The sequence below is a fragment of the Anas acuta genome, chromosome 5, assembly GCF_963932015.1.
Source record: "Anas acuta chromosome 5, bAnaAcu1.1, whole genome shotgun sequence".
NCBI classification, from domain to species: domain Eukaryota; kingdom Metazoa; phylum Chordata; class Aves; order Anseriformes; family Anatidae; genus Anas; species Anas acuta.
In genome coordinates this window covers 52,197,943-52,216,540 of record NC_088983.1, presented here as the reverse complement: position 1 = coordinate 52,216,540, position 18,598 = coordinate 52,197,943, and the positions used below count along the sequence as shown (strand labels likewise).

Below are 18,598 nucleotides of genomic sequence, written 5' to 3'. Positions count from 1 at the left end.
CCTGGGCATCAGCCCTGCCCCACAGCCGCTGCTCTGCTGGCACAGCCGTCTCCCGGGGGCAAGAGCCATTAAATAAGTAGAAAAGATGCTGGCTTCCCAATGTCCCCATCTGGTGATCATCTGTAGAGCCTCCTACCATAGTACCCGAATATCCTAGCCCCTTTGCTGATGAGAAATGATGGAGCACTGAGGTTTTCTCTTCAGTTTAGCTCAAATCGTGTTCTTGACAAATTACCCTCACGCACGTTATCTCGCTCAGCTGTTAGTTATTATACATGGGCGTTATTACAGGGGAGGGTTATTTATTTCAGTATGTCCTGCAGTCTGAGTGAATTGTACTGCACAATACTTGTGTGATCCCTGTGTATAAGACACAGCTTCATCTGCTGTTAGAAGTGCCTGTGGGGTTTGACATGAGCCGATTCAGAAAGCTGCATCTTCACTTTGGAAAAGAGAGGATGGGAGCTACCTCCGCTCACGTGTCCCCAGACCCAGACAAGCCCCCGGGTGCTGGCAGGCCCAGCGAAGGGGCTCGCTGACCCCTTCTTTGAGACACCATTTCCACTAAAGCCTTGTCTCTAAAGCCCTGGTTTGTTGCAATCTGCAGCCTCATAAGTGTAGTCACTGCAGGAATTTTGTATTTTGGAGAACCACTATCTGTGTCTGACTGTGTATATGCAAGGCTTATGAAGAAAATCAGTAGCTGCAGCAATCACACGTTCCTGTACAGGCACGCTTGTTGCTTATGAATGCTGCAAAATTATGATGAAAAAGTCCGGTCAGATAGCCAAGGAGACGTTGTGTGGGAAGCTGGGTTTGAGAGGGGAGGGAAGGAGAAAGCAACCCCCTGCAACCCCAGCAGCTCTCCTTGCAGACGTCAGCTCCTCGCCCAGCCAGAGAGCCGAGGATGCTCTGGGAAGCAGAGGCCAGTTGGTCCTGCTGGAAACCGAGGCAATCCCAGTCCACCCAGTACGTAGGGCTGTGCTCGGGATGGTGCTTGTGAGTGATCTTTGGTCAGCTCTTTGCACGTGCATGTCGATGTGTACAAGGGTCAGGAAGCCAAAAGGTGATCTGCCCTGCTGAGCTGAAGGTGGGTACATGGTGGACACATGGAGTCCTTCCTGCCCCTGACTGTGCGAGCATCCCTGGCAGAAATAGGTTTCTGGGGCAAGTTCTCCTTTTCACGACTTCCTAAAAACAATTTCTGTAAATATTTGCTAATGTTTACTTGACATTTGCAGTCACTCATGTCAGTATGATCCTACCCTGGAATGTTAACTGGAAACAAACACAGAAGTGGGCACGAGCACCACTGATGTGAGTACAGTTTTTAATTTAGGCTGATTTTTCATGGTCATCGTCTTTCACGTAATCACCCGCTTCTGCTGAGAATTAGCGGTGCTCCAGGAGTTTCACTGTTTTTGAGATTCATGACTTTTTGTTCTCCATTCAGAAGTGTGTTACCAGAGTCCCTCTTGTTTGTGTCTACTGTCTGACACTTCCTACCAAAATCCTGCCTCCAGTTGCTTCTAACTTAATCAAAACTTCACAATTTGGGCTAAAAAGCTCCCATAGCTGTTGTTTGCCTGTGGCTGTTTTTATAATAGTAGTAGAACAGTTGTTGTTATTTTGTTGTGTGTTTTTGTTTTTAAGTTCATCTGAACCAATTAAGCTGTTTCCAAGAACGTAGCTAAAACCAAGCACATTTTTGTTTTTCCTCTGTCAGAAAAATCCGACAATGTCTTTTTTCAAAAGTTCTGGTGCTCAGTGCTGTGTAGCGAGTGTCAAACTCGTAGTGGAGCTGGGTTTTGGGTAGGAAATGTGCTTCCTGCCTTTCCTCTGAAAAACAGTCCAAGAACAAGCTTGAAGGAGACGTGGCTCTCACTTGCTTAGTAGTGGCAGCTTTGATTTTCACACCTAAATACACTGAACATTTGGCCTTTCTGTGACTCTGTGGCACTGCTGGGCAGGGTGTGGGTGCCGTGCAGTAGGTAAGAGTTGCCTCCACAGGCTGGACGATGAGTAGAAAACACAGAGTTGTTCACTGGGTGGAGCAGAGCTTCTGCTCTGATTTGCTCTTTTACCAGCCCCAGACAAAAGCTGTCCCCTGCCCAACAATTCTCTTGGCTCATGCAAACTTTTTTATTATTTTTTTTTCCTGGTGACAATTAAAGACATGAAGTAGTCCTCAAGTGAAATGAAATCCCCCCTCCCGGGGCCTGGGGCACGCAGTGTTCTGAATGCCTTGACATGAGCAGTTTACCCTCTGAGCAATTGGCGGCTCCCCTTTCACAAGTGAGAGCTCACTTTTGTTGAGGCTTTCCTTGTTCAGCATTACCTAATGGATTTTTTTCCTTAATAACTGTCATTTGCCCTGCGTCTTGCTATTCTCAACCGAAAATGAAAAATGTCAGTTGCCGGCTGCAAATACTATTTCATTATTCATTTACCAAAGGAATCTCAGGCACATTCATCCCATTTCCTCTGAGTGCCTCATTATCAATAAACCTTTGCCTCGCTGCTTCTGTAAATCATTTTCATCCCTTTCCTTTGCGAGCCAAGTGCTTGGGCTTTTGCACAAGGCTCTCCTGGGAGCCATTGGCCAAGTCATGCAGTGTTGTTTCTACTCCTTGATCAGCTGGCAAAGCTTCATTGCAAAGAGATTACAGAGCTGCACACACATATGTATACATATATATGGATGAGAAGGCATTGCACTTGAACTGTGAAGCAAGCAGAGGAGAAACGGGGGAGAGTTTCAACCATCCTTCCCCTTCTCTCCTCTACCCCAAAACCCCAAACTGCACTGCTGGAGCATCACCGAAGTGCCTTGGACATGGCACAAGCTCTCGGTGGTGAATGCCAATGTGGCACGGAGAGCCCGGCACCAGGCTGGGGCAGGGGAGGAGCGGCTGGAGGGATCCTGCAGAGGCCAAGGTTTTATTAAACTTCCCTTCAACCGGAGCTGAAATATGTTCCTCTAGCGCCGGGCAGCAGAGGTTAATGGAGTCCTTTTTGTAGATGTTTTATGACACTCTTTTGGGATGCATATAAAAAGACCGGGACTTTCAGAGTAATTTAACCAAATATTTGTTTAGACTGTGTAAGGAGCAATTGGAGTTTCCAGGCAGGTCAGACATCGATGGGTTTGCCTTTATTTCCTTTAATACCGGGGCCAACCCCAGCCTGCAGGGGGTGCCTGCAGCACCGTCCCCATCCCCTGAGCCCCCAGCCAGGAGGTGTTTGGCAGCAGGTGAGGAGAGCTCTGGAGGTGACCGGCCTGCTGCTGCCAGCCTTGCTGTTATTTTGTCTTCGTCCTTGGTCAGCATGTTCCCGTTCTGGTTACACGCTGCTTTTCACTTCAGGTTGTGATTTTGCTGCCCTGTTCCTCTCCGCCAGCCGAGCAGATGCCCGCCCGCCTCCCAGCCCCGCTGACTCTGAACCGGTGGGTTTGGTAGCCAGAATCCTAATTTCTTCCTGGAGTGCTTACAAAAGCCTGGTGCTCGCAGCAACATTAGCAATTCCCAGACCTGGCTGGCCCCGAGTTTTGCGATGTGCAGTCAGAATGGAAATAAGTCCTAGCCGTGCTTCCAAGAACAGGCACACTTGGTAAAGGCTGAATGTTTTTCTTCCCTCGTCTGTGCCTTTCTTTACTAATCAGCTGTATAAAGCTGAAGAACGGCAGAACTGTTTTGCTAAAGAGCCTGGCCCACACTTTGGCCCAAGGTTTAAGCTCAACCCTTTCTGCGGTTTGGTGAGGTTCAGCCAGCTTTGGGTGTTTTCTGTTTTGATTTCAGCTTTCCCATCACTCCTGCTTCCCAATTTCCAAGCGAAAGCGTCAGCACCCGAGTCCCCCAGTGACACACCATGCTCAGGAGGAGCCAGGACTGCCCTGCCCCAGCATCTTGCCCAGGCTCAGGCCCAGGCAGCTGAGCTTCAGCAGTGCGTGGCTGCTGCCGCTGCAGGGTCGCTTTCACAAAGCAGACAGACAGAAGGACACAACGGCACAGACTGATGGAGTGGCTGATGGCGTGAGAGCTGTCCAGGCAGGCGCAGGCACATCTGATGGGGTGAATCACCTTAAACCATGCCGTAGCCAGACCCGAGATGCAGGCTAGGTGGCTTTTGTTTTGGTTGGAGAGGCGAGTAGGACGTAGCACAATTATTTCCCAGGCATTTATTGCCCACAGTGGGCAATAAAAGTTTTAAAAAATCTAAAAATACGCTTCAAAATGCAATAGCTGACCCACTTTGGCTGTGAGACCTTCAAGCAGGACTTTGCACGTGGGCTGACACAATGAAGACCATCAGCATCCAAAACGTGGAGCTAACTCTGTGGGACCCACTGGGGTCTGGCTTCCACCGAGCCACACGGGGGTGACTGTCACCTCTTGAAAAAACATCCTGTGTGCGTGGCAGAGCACATCCCCAGAGCACCGTGCTACCACTGCAGCTGCTGAGGACCGTCAGGTGTCAGAGAGGAGAGAGCCAGGTCACTATGAAATTCACGGGTCCATCAGGGAGATTTTTCTGTTCTTGCTCTTTTTCTGTGCTGCTTTCTGGCAGCCAGGAGGTGAGCTGCAGTTACGGCAGAGGCGTTTTTGTGCCTTCAGAATTTGCTGGTCAGCTCTTTCCTGGTGTTCAGATGAACGTGCCACATGAAGCAGGATTTGAGGCATAAACTGTGCCTTTTTGCTCTCGCCACAGCTTCCATTCAGAGCCTGCAGAACTGATTTGTTTATATAAAAGCCAGTTTTGTTAGTGTCCTTTAAATAGCATGAAAGGGGAGCGAGCAGCGCACGGTGCATTTGTAGTTGATGCTGAGCTCTCCCCAAGTAGCCACAGGCTGTGTGAATTCAGCTAATCAGAGAATAAAGCAATGCACGCCCTCAAAAGCAGATGTTTGTAGGGGGAAATTTAAAAAAAAAAAAAAAAGCGAAAGGAACGGCAACTTCCACAAACAAATAACACACACACAAGCGTTCCCAAGGACTGGCGGGATGTAAACTCCTCAGCAGCGTCAGGGCTGATGTTTATCAGGCTGTCTGTCCCCAAGTCCTCGCAGTGATTTACACAGCAGCAGGCAGGCAGCCAGCCAGGGCTGAGGCAGTTTTGTCTCCCGGGGAAGCATCCCTGAGGCACGCGGGGTGCAGACAGAGCCTGGGGCTGAATCACATGCTGGCTGCATGGCCACCAGGAGGATGCAGACCCATCCGAGCTGTGTGGCGCCTTCGACACTGTCCCAAAACTGCCTTTCAGGAATAGGAGGTGGGTTAGAAGCCTTTCTGCTTTAGCGTTGCTCCTGCTCTGCGGTCAGGAGCATCGCAGTAAGAGGTGACCTTCTCTCCCACCCTTCCTTCTACAAGTCGCCTTTTCTGTGGCAATTTGCTGTCTCTGTCCCTATGTCCCCGAGGTCGCCAGGCATTTCACAGCTTTTGGATCTGTGGGTTTTATCCTCCTGCAGCATGTCATGATGCATGCGGTCTGTGGAGCCGCAGGAGGCAGCAGAGCAGCAGCTCCAGCAGCTTTGTTTGGGTGAGCGGAGATGGATGGTGGCCATGCACACGTCTGTGTCCACCCAGTGGTCTCCTGGACACAAGGGGAGCCAGTGCGTGCCGTGCCACCAGCAGAAGAGCTGCCAGAGTACGTTCCAGCCTCCCGTCAGGTTCTGCAGGATCAACCAAATGAGCTCCTCGGCGGGGATAAATGGACTCGCACACAGGGATCACCTCTGTTTCGGGCAAGCTCAAGGGAACTGCGGGCAGGCTGGTCACAAGGATCTGTGTTCATCCTCATCCAGAGGGGAAATGGAGATGCTCCAAGCAGTTTCCACTGAGCAGCAAGGCTGGCTGCAGCTGCCAGAACAATGGTTTCTTACATAGCCTTATACCTCTTGCATTGAAGAGATGAATGATGCTCAGTGTTACGCCTGGGCCCAAGCGAGAAGGTTTGATTAATTATCTGATCATTGCTAATAAAATCAGCAATGCCAGAGTCAGCCACAAAGTCCTGGGTCTTCTCTCCATCTTTAACTCTTCTTTCTATCTGCAGACCACAAGAGTGCTCAGTCCCTGAGTGGGAATAAACCTAAAGATTAATTCCTCCTTATGTCTAAAATCCAGCCGCTCCTTTTTATCCTATGTAACCCAAAATGTGGATTTTTTTTTTATTTTTTATTTTTTCAAATGATGGCCCTGTGCTGCCTTCTAGATTGCAATGACAGACAGGAGGCAGAAGGCTGCAACAGACAACTCGGGGGAAAAGCATAATAGCTTCAGCATGTGTTCAAGCACGATCCAAGGGCTGGGTAGGGTTACCGCGGCTGGCCAGGTCCTGGAGGTGTGCTGGCGGGACGGGTGCTGCAAGTCCTCCTTGGTAAGAACTGCAGCGAACGCTGGCCAAGCCGTACCTAGGGAAAGCTTCAGCGCTGGTTTTAGGCATGGAAAAAGAGGCTGCCAAAGCAGCACAGCGGGAAGCAGCCCTGTGCCTGTGGGTCTCGTGCTGGCCACGCAGCTCTCGTGCATCCTCGCAGAGCACGGGGCTGCCGGCACGGGGTCGGCCTCGGCTTGCAGGAGTCACGGCATGTGTTGTGCAAAGGAGATGTTGTGCCAAGCTGAGCCTGATGCTGCTTTGTGTACTCAAAACGTCCCACCCTCCCCTGCCGTGTGGATGCGCCAAGATGAATTCACTCTAAATTAAATTTCACGGATAAGACCGTTCACAGAGAAGGGTTTACATCCTCACCCTCCCAAGACAGCACCCTTTAGATACACGCTGAGTCCGAACGTGGTGATGATGTGGTTGAAAGCCCAGTCCCTGCAGGACAGCGGGGTGCTGCCCAGCCACCTCGACGGGCACCTGGCCACCACAGCACCCAAGTGATCAGCACGGCCTGGGTTTCTCAGCTGTCCTCCCTGTGGTTCCCAGCACAGACGTGGTGGCACCAAAAAGGCATTTCTCCTCTTGCAAGGATCCAAAAAGGAGCCGTGGCAGAGCAGCCCCATGCTGGGGACCCACGTGCCCAGCTGCCCCACGATATCCCTGCCCATTGGCACCTGCTGTGGGGTGACTCGGGAAGGGCTCAGCAGTGCCAGCAGAGGTGAGCAGCCAGCAAATGTCCTCCTTCCACCGCCACGAGGGAGAAGGAAGCGGCCGTCAGCAGCGAAGGAGGCACCAAGCAGCCCGGTCGGGCTCGTAAGGGTGTAACGATGCTCACATTACCTCCTTGTCATGGAGCTCTTCACAACATGTAACTCAAGGTCTCTCCAGGTTTGATTGGAAACAGACACCCCAAACTTTGCATTGAAACTTTGAGGCCATCTCCAGTTACAGGAAGTCTGGGCATATCCATATGCAGATGTATGCAATTTGTTTCACTTCAGCGTTTAGCATGCCTGTTTGGAGGTCAGGGATCCCGTTCCTGGGGAATGAGCCTTACTCCTCGGGACGCTCAGCCCAGGGTGGATGCACGCCATCCCCGCCCTGTGCCACCATCCATGCTCGTGGCCTCCTCCTTCATCCCAGTGCAGAGTAGAGCAGGCCCAGAGCTTTGCTGTGCACACAGGTACATGTGGAGGGTGGTTTGCAGCTCTGCCATGACCACCTCAAGGATGAAGTGCTGCCCTGCTGCCTGCTGAGTCTGGCTGGGATTTGGGCAGGATCTCTCAGGGGCCTTCTGTGGACCCGTGTTGTTTTTTTTTCACCTTTTTTGAGATGATTTTCTTCCTGTGATTTTCTACACATGGAGCTCATGGTGTGGTAGGAGGCTGGGTAGGAAAAGGGAAAGGAAAAGGGAATGGGAAAGGGAAAGGGAAAGAAAAACAAAAAAAAAGGAAAAGGAAAAAAGGAAAGGGAAAAGGAAAGGGAAAAAAGGGAAAGGGAAAGGGAAAGGGAAAGGGAAAGGGAAAGGGAAAGGGAAAGGGAAAGGGAAAGGGAAAGGGAAAGGGAAAGGGAAAGGGAAAGGGAAAGGGAAAAGGAAAAGGAAAGGGAAAGGGAAAGGGAAAGGGAAAGGGAAAGGGAAAGGGAAAGGGAAAGGGAAAGGGAAAGGGAAAGGGAAAGGGAAAGGGAAAGGGAAAGGGAAAGGGAAAGGGAAAGGGAAAGGGAAAGGGAAAGGGAAAGGGAAAGGGAAAGGGAAAGGGAAAGGGAAAGGGAAAGGGAAAGGGAAAGGGAAAGGGAAAGGGAAAGGGAAAGGGAAAGGGAAAGGGAAAGGGAAAGGGAAAGGGAAAGGGAAAGGGAAAGGAAAGGAAAGGAAAGGAAAGGAAAGGAAAGGAAAGGAAAGGAAAGGAAAGGAAAGGAAAGGAAAGGAAAGGAAAGGAAAGGAAAGGAAAGGAAAGGAAAGGAAAGGAAAGGAAAGGAAAGGAAAGGACAACAGGGAAAATTTCATGAAATACTTTATTACTCCATCTCTGCTGTCTCTCATAGGCAGTTGCTACAGACTTCCTGGAGCTGTCTTATGATTGTCTTATGATTGCTGTGGAAAATAATAAATTTCATTGCTGTAGCAGGTGACTTACCCAGGTCCCAGTGCCCAGGGTGCATAAATTGTGACAAATCCTCTTAGGGACCAATGCAGAGAGTTGAAATAGATGGGATAAGGCTTGCTTGAGCTCTTCAAAAGTCTGAGAGACCAGGGTTAGAAAACACAAGTCCTGAAAACACAGTGGAGTGGTAGTGGGAAATATCTCCCTCCTCATCTCTAGTGCCGGTCCAAGCCCTGGCCAGGACTCCTCTGCTCTAACTTGGCAATTTCTTTCTCAAATCCTTCAATTCTTATCCTCCCATGTTTAACTTTGTGCCTCCCTGCCCTTGTGCCTGAGTGATGGCCACGTTTCATCCTTCCCCTTTCTGTCAAATCGCCTCGACGCAGCCTTTCAGCTGTGAGGGCAAGGGCACGCAGCCCTCCTCTCAGATCCACTCCTTCACAAAGCTGTGACAGAGCTGTTCAGGAAAACTACATGTAAATAATGAATTATTTATCCCCAATGTCATAACTGGGGATGAGTGCTGGAAAAAACGGGGATTTCCAACGATATTGGCAAAGATGTCCGGGTTAGCATGAATGACCTTGGAGATGACAGCACAGAAAGAAGACTCCCAAGGGAAAGCTCCCTGTTGGGCTATCATTAGATGGTGGGGCTGTTTCTTAGAAAGGCCGATCCTGGACTTAGAGCATTTGAAAATAGACTAACGTGAAATAAATGTAAAAGAAAAAAAAAAGGCTCCTGTTTTCCCTGTTCCTCCTGACTGTCACCACCTGGCTGTCTCTCTTAAAGGCCTGTTGAGCTGTAGAAGCTCCTGGTTGAACCAAACAACTGACCGTAAGATTTATGCCTATCTCCTTCTCTCTCTCTCTACCCCAAACAGGTAAAGAGAGTGGATTGGGAGAGGCCGACTTGCAGCCGAGCGCCGACCCTTCGGGCATGGACAGCAGCTACCTCAGCGTGAAGGAGGCCGGGGTGAAAGTCCCCCAGGACAGGGCCAGCACGGACCTCCCCAGCCCCATGGACAAGGCGGACTCGGAGAGCAACAAGGGCAAAAAGCGGAGGAACCGCACCACCTTCACCAGCTACCAGCTGGAGGAGCTGGAGAAGGTCTTCCAGAAGACCCACTACCCGGACGTCTACGCCAGGGAGCAGCTAGCCATGAGGACAGACCTCACCGAGGCTCGAGTGCAGGTAATGGGGATGCAGTCAGCTATTTACTTCGGCTGCTGGGCACAGCCCTGTATTTCCTGGGGACATGTCACAAGTGTTGGAGGGCATGGGGCGACAGCACAGGATACCAACTCCTACTGTAAGGATGGAGCTGAGCCAGAGCAGGCTGTCCTCCCCGGCCAGCCTGGTTTCCCCCAGGAGTTACAGGCAAGATCGGGCACAGAGCTCAGGCAGGGAAGTGGCAGCTCTGGGTTTATCCATCAGAAGTGGTGAAATAGCAGCTGGCGATGCCCGGAGCAGTGTGTGTGCCAGCAGTGGGCACAGCATGGCCATGCCACTTGTGAATGGGGTGGTGGCATCCTGCCTGCCCCCTCTGTCCCCAGGAGAGACCCCTGCTATGCATGCTGCTGCTAGGATGCTGAAACCAACCTGCAGAGGTGTGCAGTGGGCATTGCTTTCGTGTAGCTCCCACACAGTGCATTTATCCTGTGCCTTTCTCCTCCTCTTCAATGTTTTGGGTTGCAGAGACCCAGTAAGGGCTCCTGCTTGGCAGCCTGAACTTCTCAAGCCCAGCCAGGGCTGCCACAGCTTTTCTTGGTGGTGGTTAAGCCAGGGCAGGGAGATAAGGACGGCTGAGGCTGGCAAAGGAAGGGGGAAGGCATGAGGAAGCCTTATGGGCTTCCTTCTGTGTCCAGGCAGCACCATCCCTCACCAGTAGCATCAGCTTCAGAGCCCTGGGCAGGGATGGGATGGGATGGGATGGGATGGGATGGGATGGGATGGGATGGGATGGGATGGGATGGGATGGCATAGCATGGCATGGCAAGGCATGGCATGGCATGGCAAGGCATGGCATGAGGCTTCACAGCCAGGGAACATGACCCCTCATCTAGCCCCCTTCAGAGCCGGCCTTATGATTGCTGGGTCTCTTAATGAAATCTTGTCAGCGGTGCCCCTGTGATGCGGCGGGGGCTTGAAAGTGAGAGGGAAATGTCAAACTTGGCTGTAGTGAAATCACTGCCTTGGAAAAAAAAAAGAAAAAAGAAAAAAAGAAAAGAAAAAAAAAAAAGCAAAGCAAAGCAAGAAGTAATATATCTTGATCCCTTTTCCCCCATAAAACCCTGGGAGGCTGGTGGAAGGAGCGGAAAGACTGAGCTAAGCCTGCAGGAAATTAAACATGAAATGAAAACAAGCTCAAGTTATTCAATTCTCTCATCCCAGGCTCCAATTTCCCATTCCAGGCCACTGATAAAATGGTGTCCAGTTTCAGCGCTCAAGGATGAATTCTGGCTCTGTTCTTGCAAAGGGCTGGTGGCCATCTCCAGGAAGAGGGGAGACGGCCTGGCCGTCAGCAGGGGGACGGTCCTGGAGGCAGACAGACAGACAGACAGACAGACAGACAGACCCAGCGGAGGGAGGAGGAAGCAGGGATGGGGAGCGATGGCGCTGCAAGGGGGTGAGCAGCCAGGAGGGAGGGGAGCCTGCTTTCATCCTGGGGAAGGACCAAAGCGATGGTGCAGCTCCTGAGTGGTCCCCAGCGATGGCCAGGGGTGGTGGGGGACAGCAGGGGGACAGGGGGCAGGAGCTGTGCAATTTGTTTCACGCCCTCCCCAGCCCTGCCGCCCCCCGCGGCACGTCGGAGGCGCGTGCAGATGGATGTAGGCACCAGCATATGGCCGCCTGTTTATGGAGACATGAAACATTCTCAGTTCTGTAGGTTTTTATAGGGCCGATTTGGTACATCGGCGCTTATCAAAGCCCTGTCTGCAGGAGTCAGATCCACGCCAGTCGCCTGCGCTGCCGCCCTAATCGTCAGTGGGGGGAAAAGCCCACAGTCCCCAAAACGAGAACCGCTGCCTGGCTGCCCCACGTGCCACAACCCCAATGGGCACATCCCACACAGGTGGCACCTTGGCTGAAGGTAACAGAAAATTCACGCTTGTCGCTCCTTCAGGTGTCTTTTAAAAAAAAAAGCAGGTGTCTTCTGAGAGCGAGGGAGCCAGGAACACATCTCTGGGTCTCGGTGGATGTCTGTGCATCACCCACTGCCCTGCTCGCCGTTTCCCTCGAAGCACCACCTCTCAGTGCTCAGCCACCAGCGCCTCCACCGAAGATGCTTGGGCCTGCCAGCTTAGGCCCCTTTGCTCTGCCACCACCAGAACAGCCAAGGCAAAAAGGCAGGGGCCGGGGGGATGCAGGGCAGTGCAGGTGAGCGTCTTGCCAGGCAGGGATGCCGGCATGTGCCCGGCATATGTGTGCCCCGGCACGGCGCCCGGCAGCTCCCTACCTGCTCCGCGCCCCTCTGAGCACAGCGGGGCCTCCGCCGCCCCGCGCGGAGCCGGGTCAGCACCGCGGGCTTTGAATCTGCAGATCAAAGCGGCGTGAGCCCGGCCAGCCCTGGGACTGGCCTGCAGCTGGGCTGGAGTGGCCGTGCCAAGAGGAGGGAGAAGAAAAGCAGACGGACGCCTGGGGCACCCGGCCTGCTCCAGTCGGACGCTTCTCATGCGCGGCGTGGGATGACGCTGGGAGCCTTCTGCTGGTTTCGCTGCACCCTCTGGAAATCCTCGTAGGATGGAAGTTGTGCCATAAGAAAGCCTCGTGTAGCACTAATCCTTGCGCTGATTTCTTCCCAGACAAGTTTCTGGCTTGCCCCACTGCCCTCTGAGGACAGGGGCATCCCAAAAGGGGCTCCCGTTTCTGCAGCAGCCCGTGAAGCCTTGGCTGAGCACTGGCATCACCACGCTGAGCTGCGGCTCGCAGGGCCCCCCTCCGCCCCCCGGTCACCGTGCAAAACTCGAAGCAGAAGCTCCCGGACCGCTCCTTTCATGCGCTGGCGTGACCTGCACAACCCAGCCCCTGGTGATCGCACGCATCGCTCAGTGCCTTCAAAGCGGCGCGTGATTGATGTGTTTCCCTGACTCACAGGCTTCAAGAGGCTTTGAAGACACTGGGCCAGGCTCTGATCTCTCTTATGCTGATGCAAATCAGGAGCAATGCTGCTGACAACAGTGCAATAATCCACACTGATGTCAAGCCAGTAAAAATAAGAGCAGAAACGGCGTTTTGGTCTTTCTGCTGCCTCGAAGGCATCTGAGCAGAGATGCACCGTGAAGCAGAGAGCTACAAACCCCACAAAGCAAATTAGGTGCAAAGCAGGGCACGTGAAACGCTGTAGAAGTGCACTTGTCATTTCCCAGCGCCAAGAAGAGAAGGGATACTGCACCTTTAAAAATAATAATAATAATAAAATTTAAAAAATTAAGAAAAGCAAGATGGAGAGCTCAGTGGGAAATACAAGTTCTCAGCCGACGGCATCGTCACAGCCAGGGCTGAGCCTGGGGAAAGCCCCAGTGCTGCCGGTTCCAGCCTGGCACCAGCACACCCAGATGAATTTGCACTTCTTGTCTGGGGCTGGCTGGCACCGTGAGCACTGCTGGCAGCAGCCAGATGCGGGGAAGCTGCCTTCTCCTGGGGAAAAGCAGGCTGTGGGACGCAGGAGCCATTGGTGGCCCCAGCCAGGCCCTGGTGTCCAAAGCTGGGCTCCAAATTTTGCCTGGGTGCTCCCAGCCTTGAGTACAGGACAGTCCCAGCCCTGCCAGGGAAGCTCCAGGTGTCCCCTTGCTCACAGCCCCGTGTCCCCCTCTCGCCCCCAGGTGTGGTTCCAGAACCGGCGAGCGAAATGGCGCAAGCGGGAGCGGTTCGGCCAGATGCAGCAGGTCCGGACCCACTTCTCCACCGCCTACGAGCTGCCCCTGCTCACCCGCGCTGAGAACTACGCCCAGGTGAGTGCGTGCCCTGCCCTGCTCCCTCTGCCCGTCTGCCCATCGCTGTTTCTGCTCCAAGCCACGCTTCGCTCACCCGGGGCACACGCGGCGCTCTGTCCCCAAGCCCTGACGCTCCTTTCCTCCCCTCCCCGCAGATCCAGAACCCCTCCTGGATCGGCAACAACGGCGCCGCCTCCCCCGTGCCCGCCTGCGTCGTCCCCTGCGAGCCGGTGCCCTCCTGCATGTCCCCCCACGCCCATCCCCACGCGGCCGGCGGCGTCTCCGACTTCCTCGGCGTCTCCGGCGCCGGCGGCCACGTGGGCCAGACGCACGTGGGCGGCCTCTTCGGCACGGCCGGCATCGGCCCCGGCCTCAATGGCTACGAGCTGAACAGCGAGCCGGACCGCAAGACCTCCAGCATCGCTGCCCTGCGGATGAAGGCGAAGGAGCACAGCGCCGCGATCTCCTGGGCGACATGACAGGGCTGCGGCCCAGCGCCTCGGGACACCGCCAGAGCCGGCGGGGACAGCCGGACAGAGCCGAGCCGCCCGCCGGGACTCCTCCAGCCCGCCCTTGCCTCCTCGGGGATGTGAACGCAGCACTTTTAGCTACCCTAGGTGTATAAAGGACGTTGTGTGTGAACGTAAGTGGCGTGTTCCCAGCACGGACACGGGCAGCTCCCGGTGGTCAGGCTGGGGGAAGGTGGGGGGCACCGCGCCCGCCGCCACCCGGTCTGGGGGTGTCCCCTGCCACCGCCACCTCCCCAGGAACCTGGGCGCCTCTTCTCCCTGCTCCTTTCTCTGCCTTTCTGGAGAGCAAGAGCCCGCCGGCATCCCCAGCGGCTTGCCCCATCCCACCCCACACACACACAGCCCTTCCCCTCCTGATCTGCCAGCAGCGAGGCTCAGATCTCATCTGCCCCAGGCAGGGGACAGGACGGGGCTCTGGCACCAGCAAAGAGACACTTCTCAGGCTGCTCCCGTCCTCCTCGCGGGAGCCACGACTTCCCACAGCCGAACAGGGCTGGGAGAACACCGAGGGCTAGCAAGGAGCCGTGGAGGCATGTGAAGGGGATGCCCCCTGCCAGCAGGCACGGTGCCACCACGCCGCCGGTCCTTGCCGGCTCTCTGGCCACCCAGCCGGAGAAGTGCCCAGGAGGTGACAGCTGCCTGGCACTGCCGGTGGCCCTGCAGAAGGCGACACCCCCATGGGCACCTGGGGTTTGCTCTGTGATGGTCGTGGCCGTTGTGGTGCAAGGAGGGGCAGCAAAACCTTTCCCTTGGCTTTTTCTGGGTCAGGAATCGCCGCCCTCTGGCAGCAACATCAGGTCCCCAGAGACCCCGCTGAGGAACAGCTCAAGCAGCAGTACACAGGGCAGTGAGGGCATCGAAATCCTCATCCACCCAGTCCTGGGGCCAGCCACGTGTGACAGCCGCCCTTCCCATCGCCCCCACACCCAGGGCCCCAGCACCAGCCTGTGGGGAGACATCGCAGCTCGCCCGGTTTGTCCCAGCCACCATCCCTCCCGCTATTTTCTCCCCAAGTGTTCCCACCAGTTAAGCAAGGTCTCCTTTGCAAGGCTAAATTGTTCCCCAGCTGCCCGGTGGTCTCGCAGTGCCAGGAATTATTTGCCTTGCTGAATGTCACCCAGACACCAGCACCCACACCACACGGCTGTGCACACTGAGCCTGAGCTTAATCAGCGAGGGAACTGTAGGGTTTTGCTCCCATTTGTCCCCTTGTCCTCCCTCCCTGTGCTCGGTACTGGGGGATCCCGTGGCGCTGTGTCCAGGGATACTCAGTGGTCCCGGAAAGGGCTCCAAATAGGCTACAACCAAATGTCAGGGCTCAGGTTAACTGCATACCATATAAAAATATTTCTACAGTGCCTAGGTGTTGTTGTACACCACATAAATGATGCATCAGTGCTAGATGAAATGTAACACGTATTTATTGGAATACAAAAAGACCGTCAGTGCTGTTTCTTTTCTCTCTAAAAATGCTAAGAGATGCCTGGCTTGGTGCTCACCAGGAACCACCACGAAGTTAAGCAGACTACGCCTATGACCAGGGCTTTTCCCATCCGAAGCAAACAAGACTTATGTCCCAGCCTAAACATTCAGCTAAGTAATCGGGCTAAAAAAGTGTTTCAGGTGCTAAAAATGATGCTGATCGCATGGGATCACCCGTAGCAGCTCACGGGACAGAGTGCTGCATCCCCTGACTCCTTGGAGAGGGCAGCCTCCTGGCAGCGCTGCTGGCCTTAACAGAATCCCTGCTTTCTTACCTTAAAAACCACGTCGTCTTCGTTGTTTTCCATCTATCCTGAGCACTGCCACGCGTGCCCAGCCCTGAGCTTGGCAGGGTGCTCCAGGAGCAGGGAGCACCACTGCCCAGCGTGCCAGCACAGCCCCCCTGTGCCCACGGGTCAGCCCGGGCGGCTCGAGCAGCAAAAGCCTGGGGCAGCAGTTTTTGAGCTGCGTGCATCTGTATTTACACGTATTTTTTAATTAATTTAAAAGTTTTTTTTTTTTTTTTTTTTTTTTTTTTTTTTTTTTTAATATAGCTGTTAAATTAACAAGAAAAGCTGTATAAATATATATATATATACTTATATATATATATATGTATGTATCTTAACCTAGCCAGCCTGCGGCTACTGCATTTCCTAAGGGTCACAGGGTCAGTGCTGTTCTTGCAATCTCCGAGCTACCACGATGATGCCTTTTTTATTATTATTATTTTAATACCTTTCGACTCTATTTATGACTTTCTTCTCTATTTATTTCTTATTTAGTATTTTACTCCTGTCCACTCACAGAGCCACAGTCCCCTGGCTTGGATTTAAATGCCTTGGAAGCTGCGAGCTTCGTCCCCAGCCACCACCAAAACGCCCCACGAGCCCCCGGCCGCCCCGTGGTGGCATCCTCTGCGGGTGCAGTGCCTGCAGCCCGGGCCAGGCTCCTGTCTGGGCACCCTCTCCAGCCTTACAGAGGTAGCAAAGCACTCTTCTGAGCGGCCCCAACCACGCAGCAGGCTCCCTGTGAGGGGGCTGCCTGGGTTTAGAAATGCGAGGGATGTCCCAGAGGTTGGAGACAAGGAGTAGGCAAGCGGGGAGAGCACCGCGGGTTCCCATCCAGGTGCTGCCAGCTGCCAAGCACCCAGAGCATCAATTAGTTTGCCATAGCTCCCTCTACCCCCATGCCCATCCCCACAAAGCCCTTTTCTTCCCCAAACACCTCCTGCTGCCCAGGCAGGGTGCTGGGTGCCGCAGTGCCCCGGCTCCGAGGGCTGCTGTCACCACAAGTCCAAGAGCAGTGGGGCAAGGCAGCGGCCGGGCCGTCCCCCCGGGGACATTTCCCACCACCAGCACGGCCCAGTGCTGCTCTCATCTGTACTGGGGCACATCTGGCCCAAGGCACAGGTAGCGTGGCAAGGCCACCAGCACTTGCGACACGGCAGAGCTGCTGGACACGTAGTGTCCCCTGCACGCGGGGAGGCGAGGGGTTCCTCCGGTGGTGAGGGTGTTTTGGGGAGGGGAGGCCGGTTTCCCTGCTCCACAGAGCACACCCAGGCTCGGCAGCGCGTCGTAAAACACTCTCCAAACAAACAAAGCCAAAAAGGTAGTTTCCTGGAAAAAAAAAAGAAAAAAAAAAAAAGAAAAAAAAAAAGGGTTTGAAAAATAATCAGGCAGATGCAGAGCCCCGTGTTTATTTTGCTGCTCTGACTGACACAGCAAAAAGCAAACAGACCAAATTAGAAATTAAACCCAAATGGGAACGGGGGCCGAATCGAGCTGGAAGTCGTCCCCAGCCCTTTTCGGCTCGGGGAAGGGTCCTGGGAGGAGGCAGGGCGCAGCCTGGCTCCCTGCTCGCTCCTTGCTGGTAACGCGACGCCCCGCTCCCCCACATAGCTAGGTAGGTAGGTAGAGCTAGGACTTTTGTACTACTGATTTTGAAGGACAGTTTTCAATGTGTAATAATATATCGGTTTAGGTGTGCAGTGTTTGAAAGAGAGACTGGGAGAAAGGAAGAAAACAAACCTCAATCAATATTATTGTTTTTCGTTGTAAAATATTGTAACCTTGTATAAACGCAAACTTTTTTTTTTTTTTTTCTTTAGCTTAAAGGCCTGGGGTAGAACATATTAAAAAAATAAAAAAGGTTGAAAAAGTTCAGGAAAAAAAAGAATAAAAAAAAAAATCATTAAAACTGTTGCCATTGTGAGGTTTGTGCCATGCGATGTTAATGCCTATGCAGCCATGTATCACCAGTTAATTACAGTGGAATATTAAAAAAAAAGAAGAAACAGCCTTGCAGCTTGGTCCTTTCCATGTTTTTTCAAAGTAAGTTATTGCACTTGCAGCAGCTTTTTTTGGGGGGGGGTTGAGGGCTGGAATTTCTGGGCACCAATTTTTATTTTTTCCTTTTTTTTTTTTTTAAAGGAGTGAAATTGCTGGGAAAGCCCCCGCTTCCGAGGCCCCCTGGCTGAGGAGATACAAACACTGTTGTTGTTGTTTTGCTTTGCAATAAACTCCTTCTCTTCTCCGCTCTCAACTGGGATCTGTCTGTTTTGTTCCTGACTCATGACAGATGAAATGTGATCAGAGGGGCCTCCAAAATCTCACGTTAATTGAAGTTGGCAAAAAATACTAACAGTGCCCTTTTGAACTGCTGACACAGTGCAGAATGGATTAGCCGGGGGTAGATTAACAACAGGTGGCAGCTCACGGGCCCGCTGCCTCTGCCCCTACAGAGCCGGCCAGCAGCCCCGCAGCCAGCACGGGGACACGCGGGGCCGTGGGGCTGAGCCCTTTGGGTTTTGCTTCCCCCAACGCCGAGGCGAGGGCTTGGCTGAACCCCAGGGCTCCCCGTGCACGTCCTTTCCCTCCCCGTGTCCCTCACCTTCCCGTGGCTTGGCCGGCAGCACCAGCTCGCTTCAGCTGCGGCGTGGCTGTTTTCCATCTCGCAGGGAAAAGCAGAATGCAGGTGCTGTTGCGAGCTTATCCATCCCTCTCACTTGCAGAAGAAAAATTCCTTCCCTCCCCAAGCACTCGGAGCCAGATTCTCCAGATGTTGGCGAAGCTCTGCCTTTTGAGAGCCTGAAGCCAGCGTCGGTAACATCCCGGCGGGATGGGTTTACATCAGAAATCGCCCCTGGCCCGAGCATCGCCAAAGAGCC

General features: G+C 53.5%; 1 protein-coding gene across 4 annotated transcripts in view; it reads left to right on the top strand.

Moving 5' to 3' along the window:
• Window positions 1-17,853, top strand: part of ALX4 (ALX homeobox 4) — a 30,703-nt gene extending 12,850 nt beyond the window's left edge. For all 4 annotated transcript variants that reach the window (XM_068684710.1, XM_068684709.1, XM_068684712.1 and 1 more), the window contains 3 exons: window positions 9,364-9,674; window positions 13,307-13,435; window positions 13,573-17,853. In XM_068684710.1, the coding sequence (XP_068540811.1) occupies window positions 9,364-9,674; window positions 13,307-13,435; window positions 13,573-13,896 (764 nt within the window). In that variant the 3' untranslated portion in view covers window positions 13,897-17,853. The remainder of the gene's footprint in view (window positions 1-9,363; window positions 9,675-13,306; window positions 13,436-13,572) is intronic.
• Window positions 17,854-18,598: the final 745 nt, after the last annotated feature.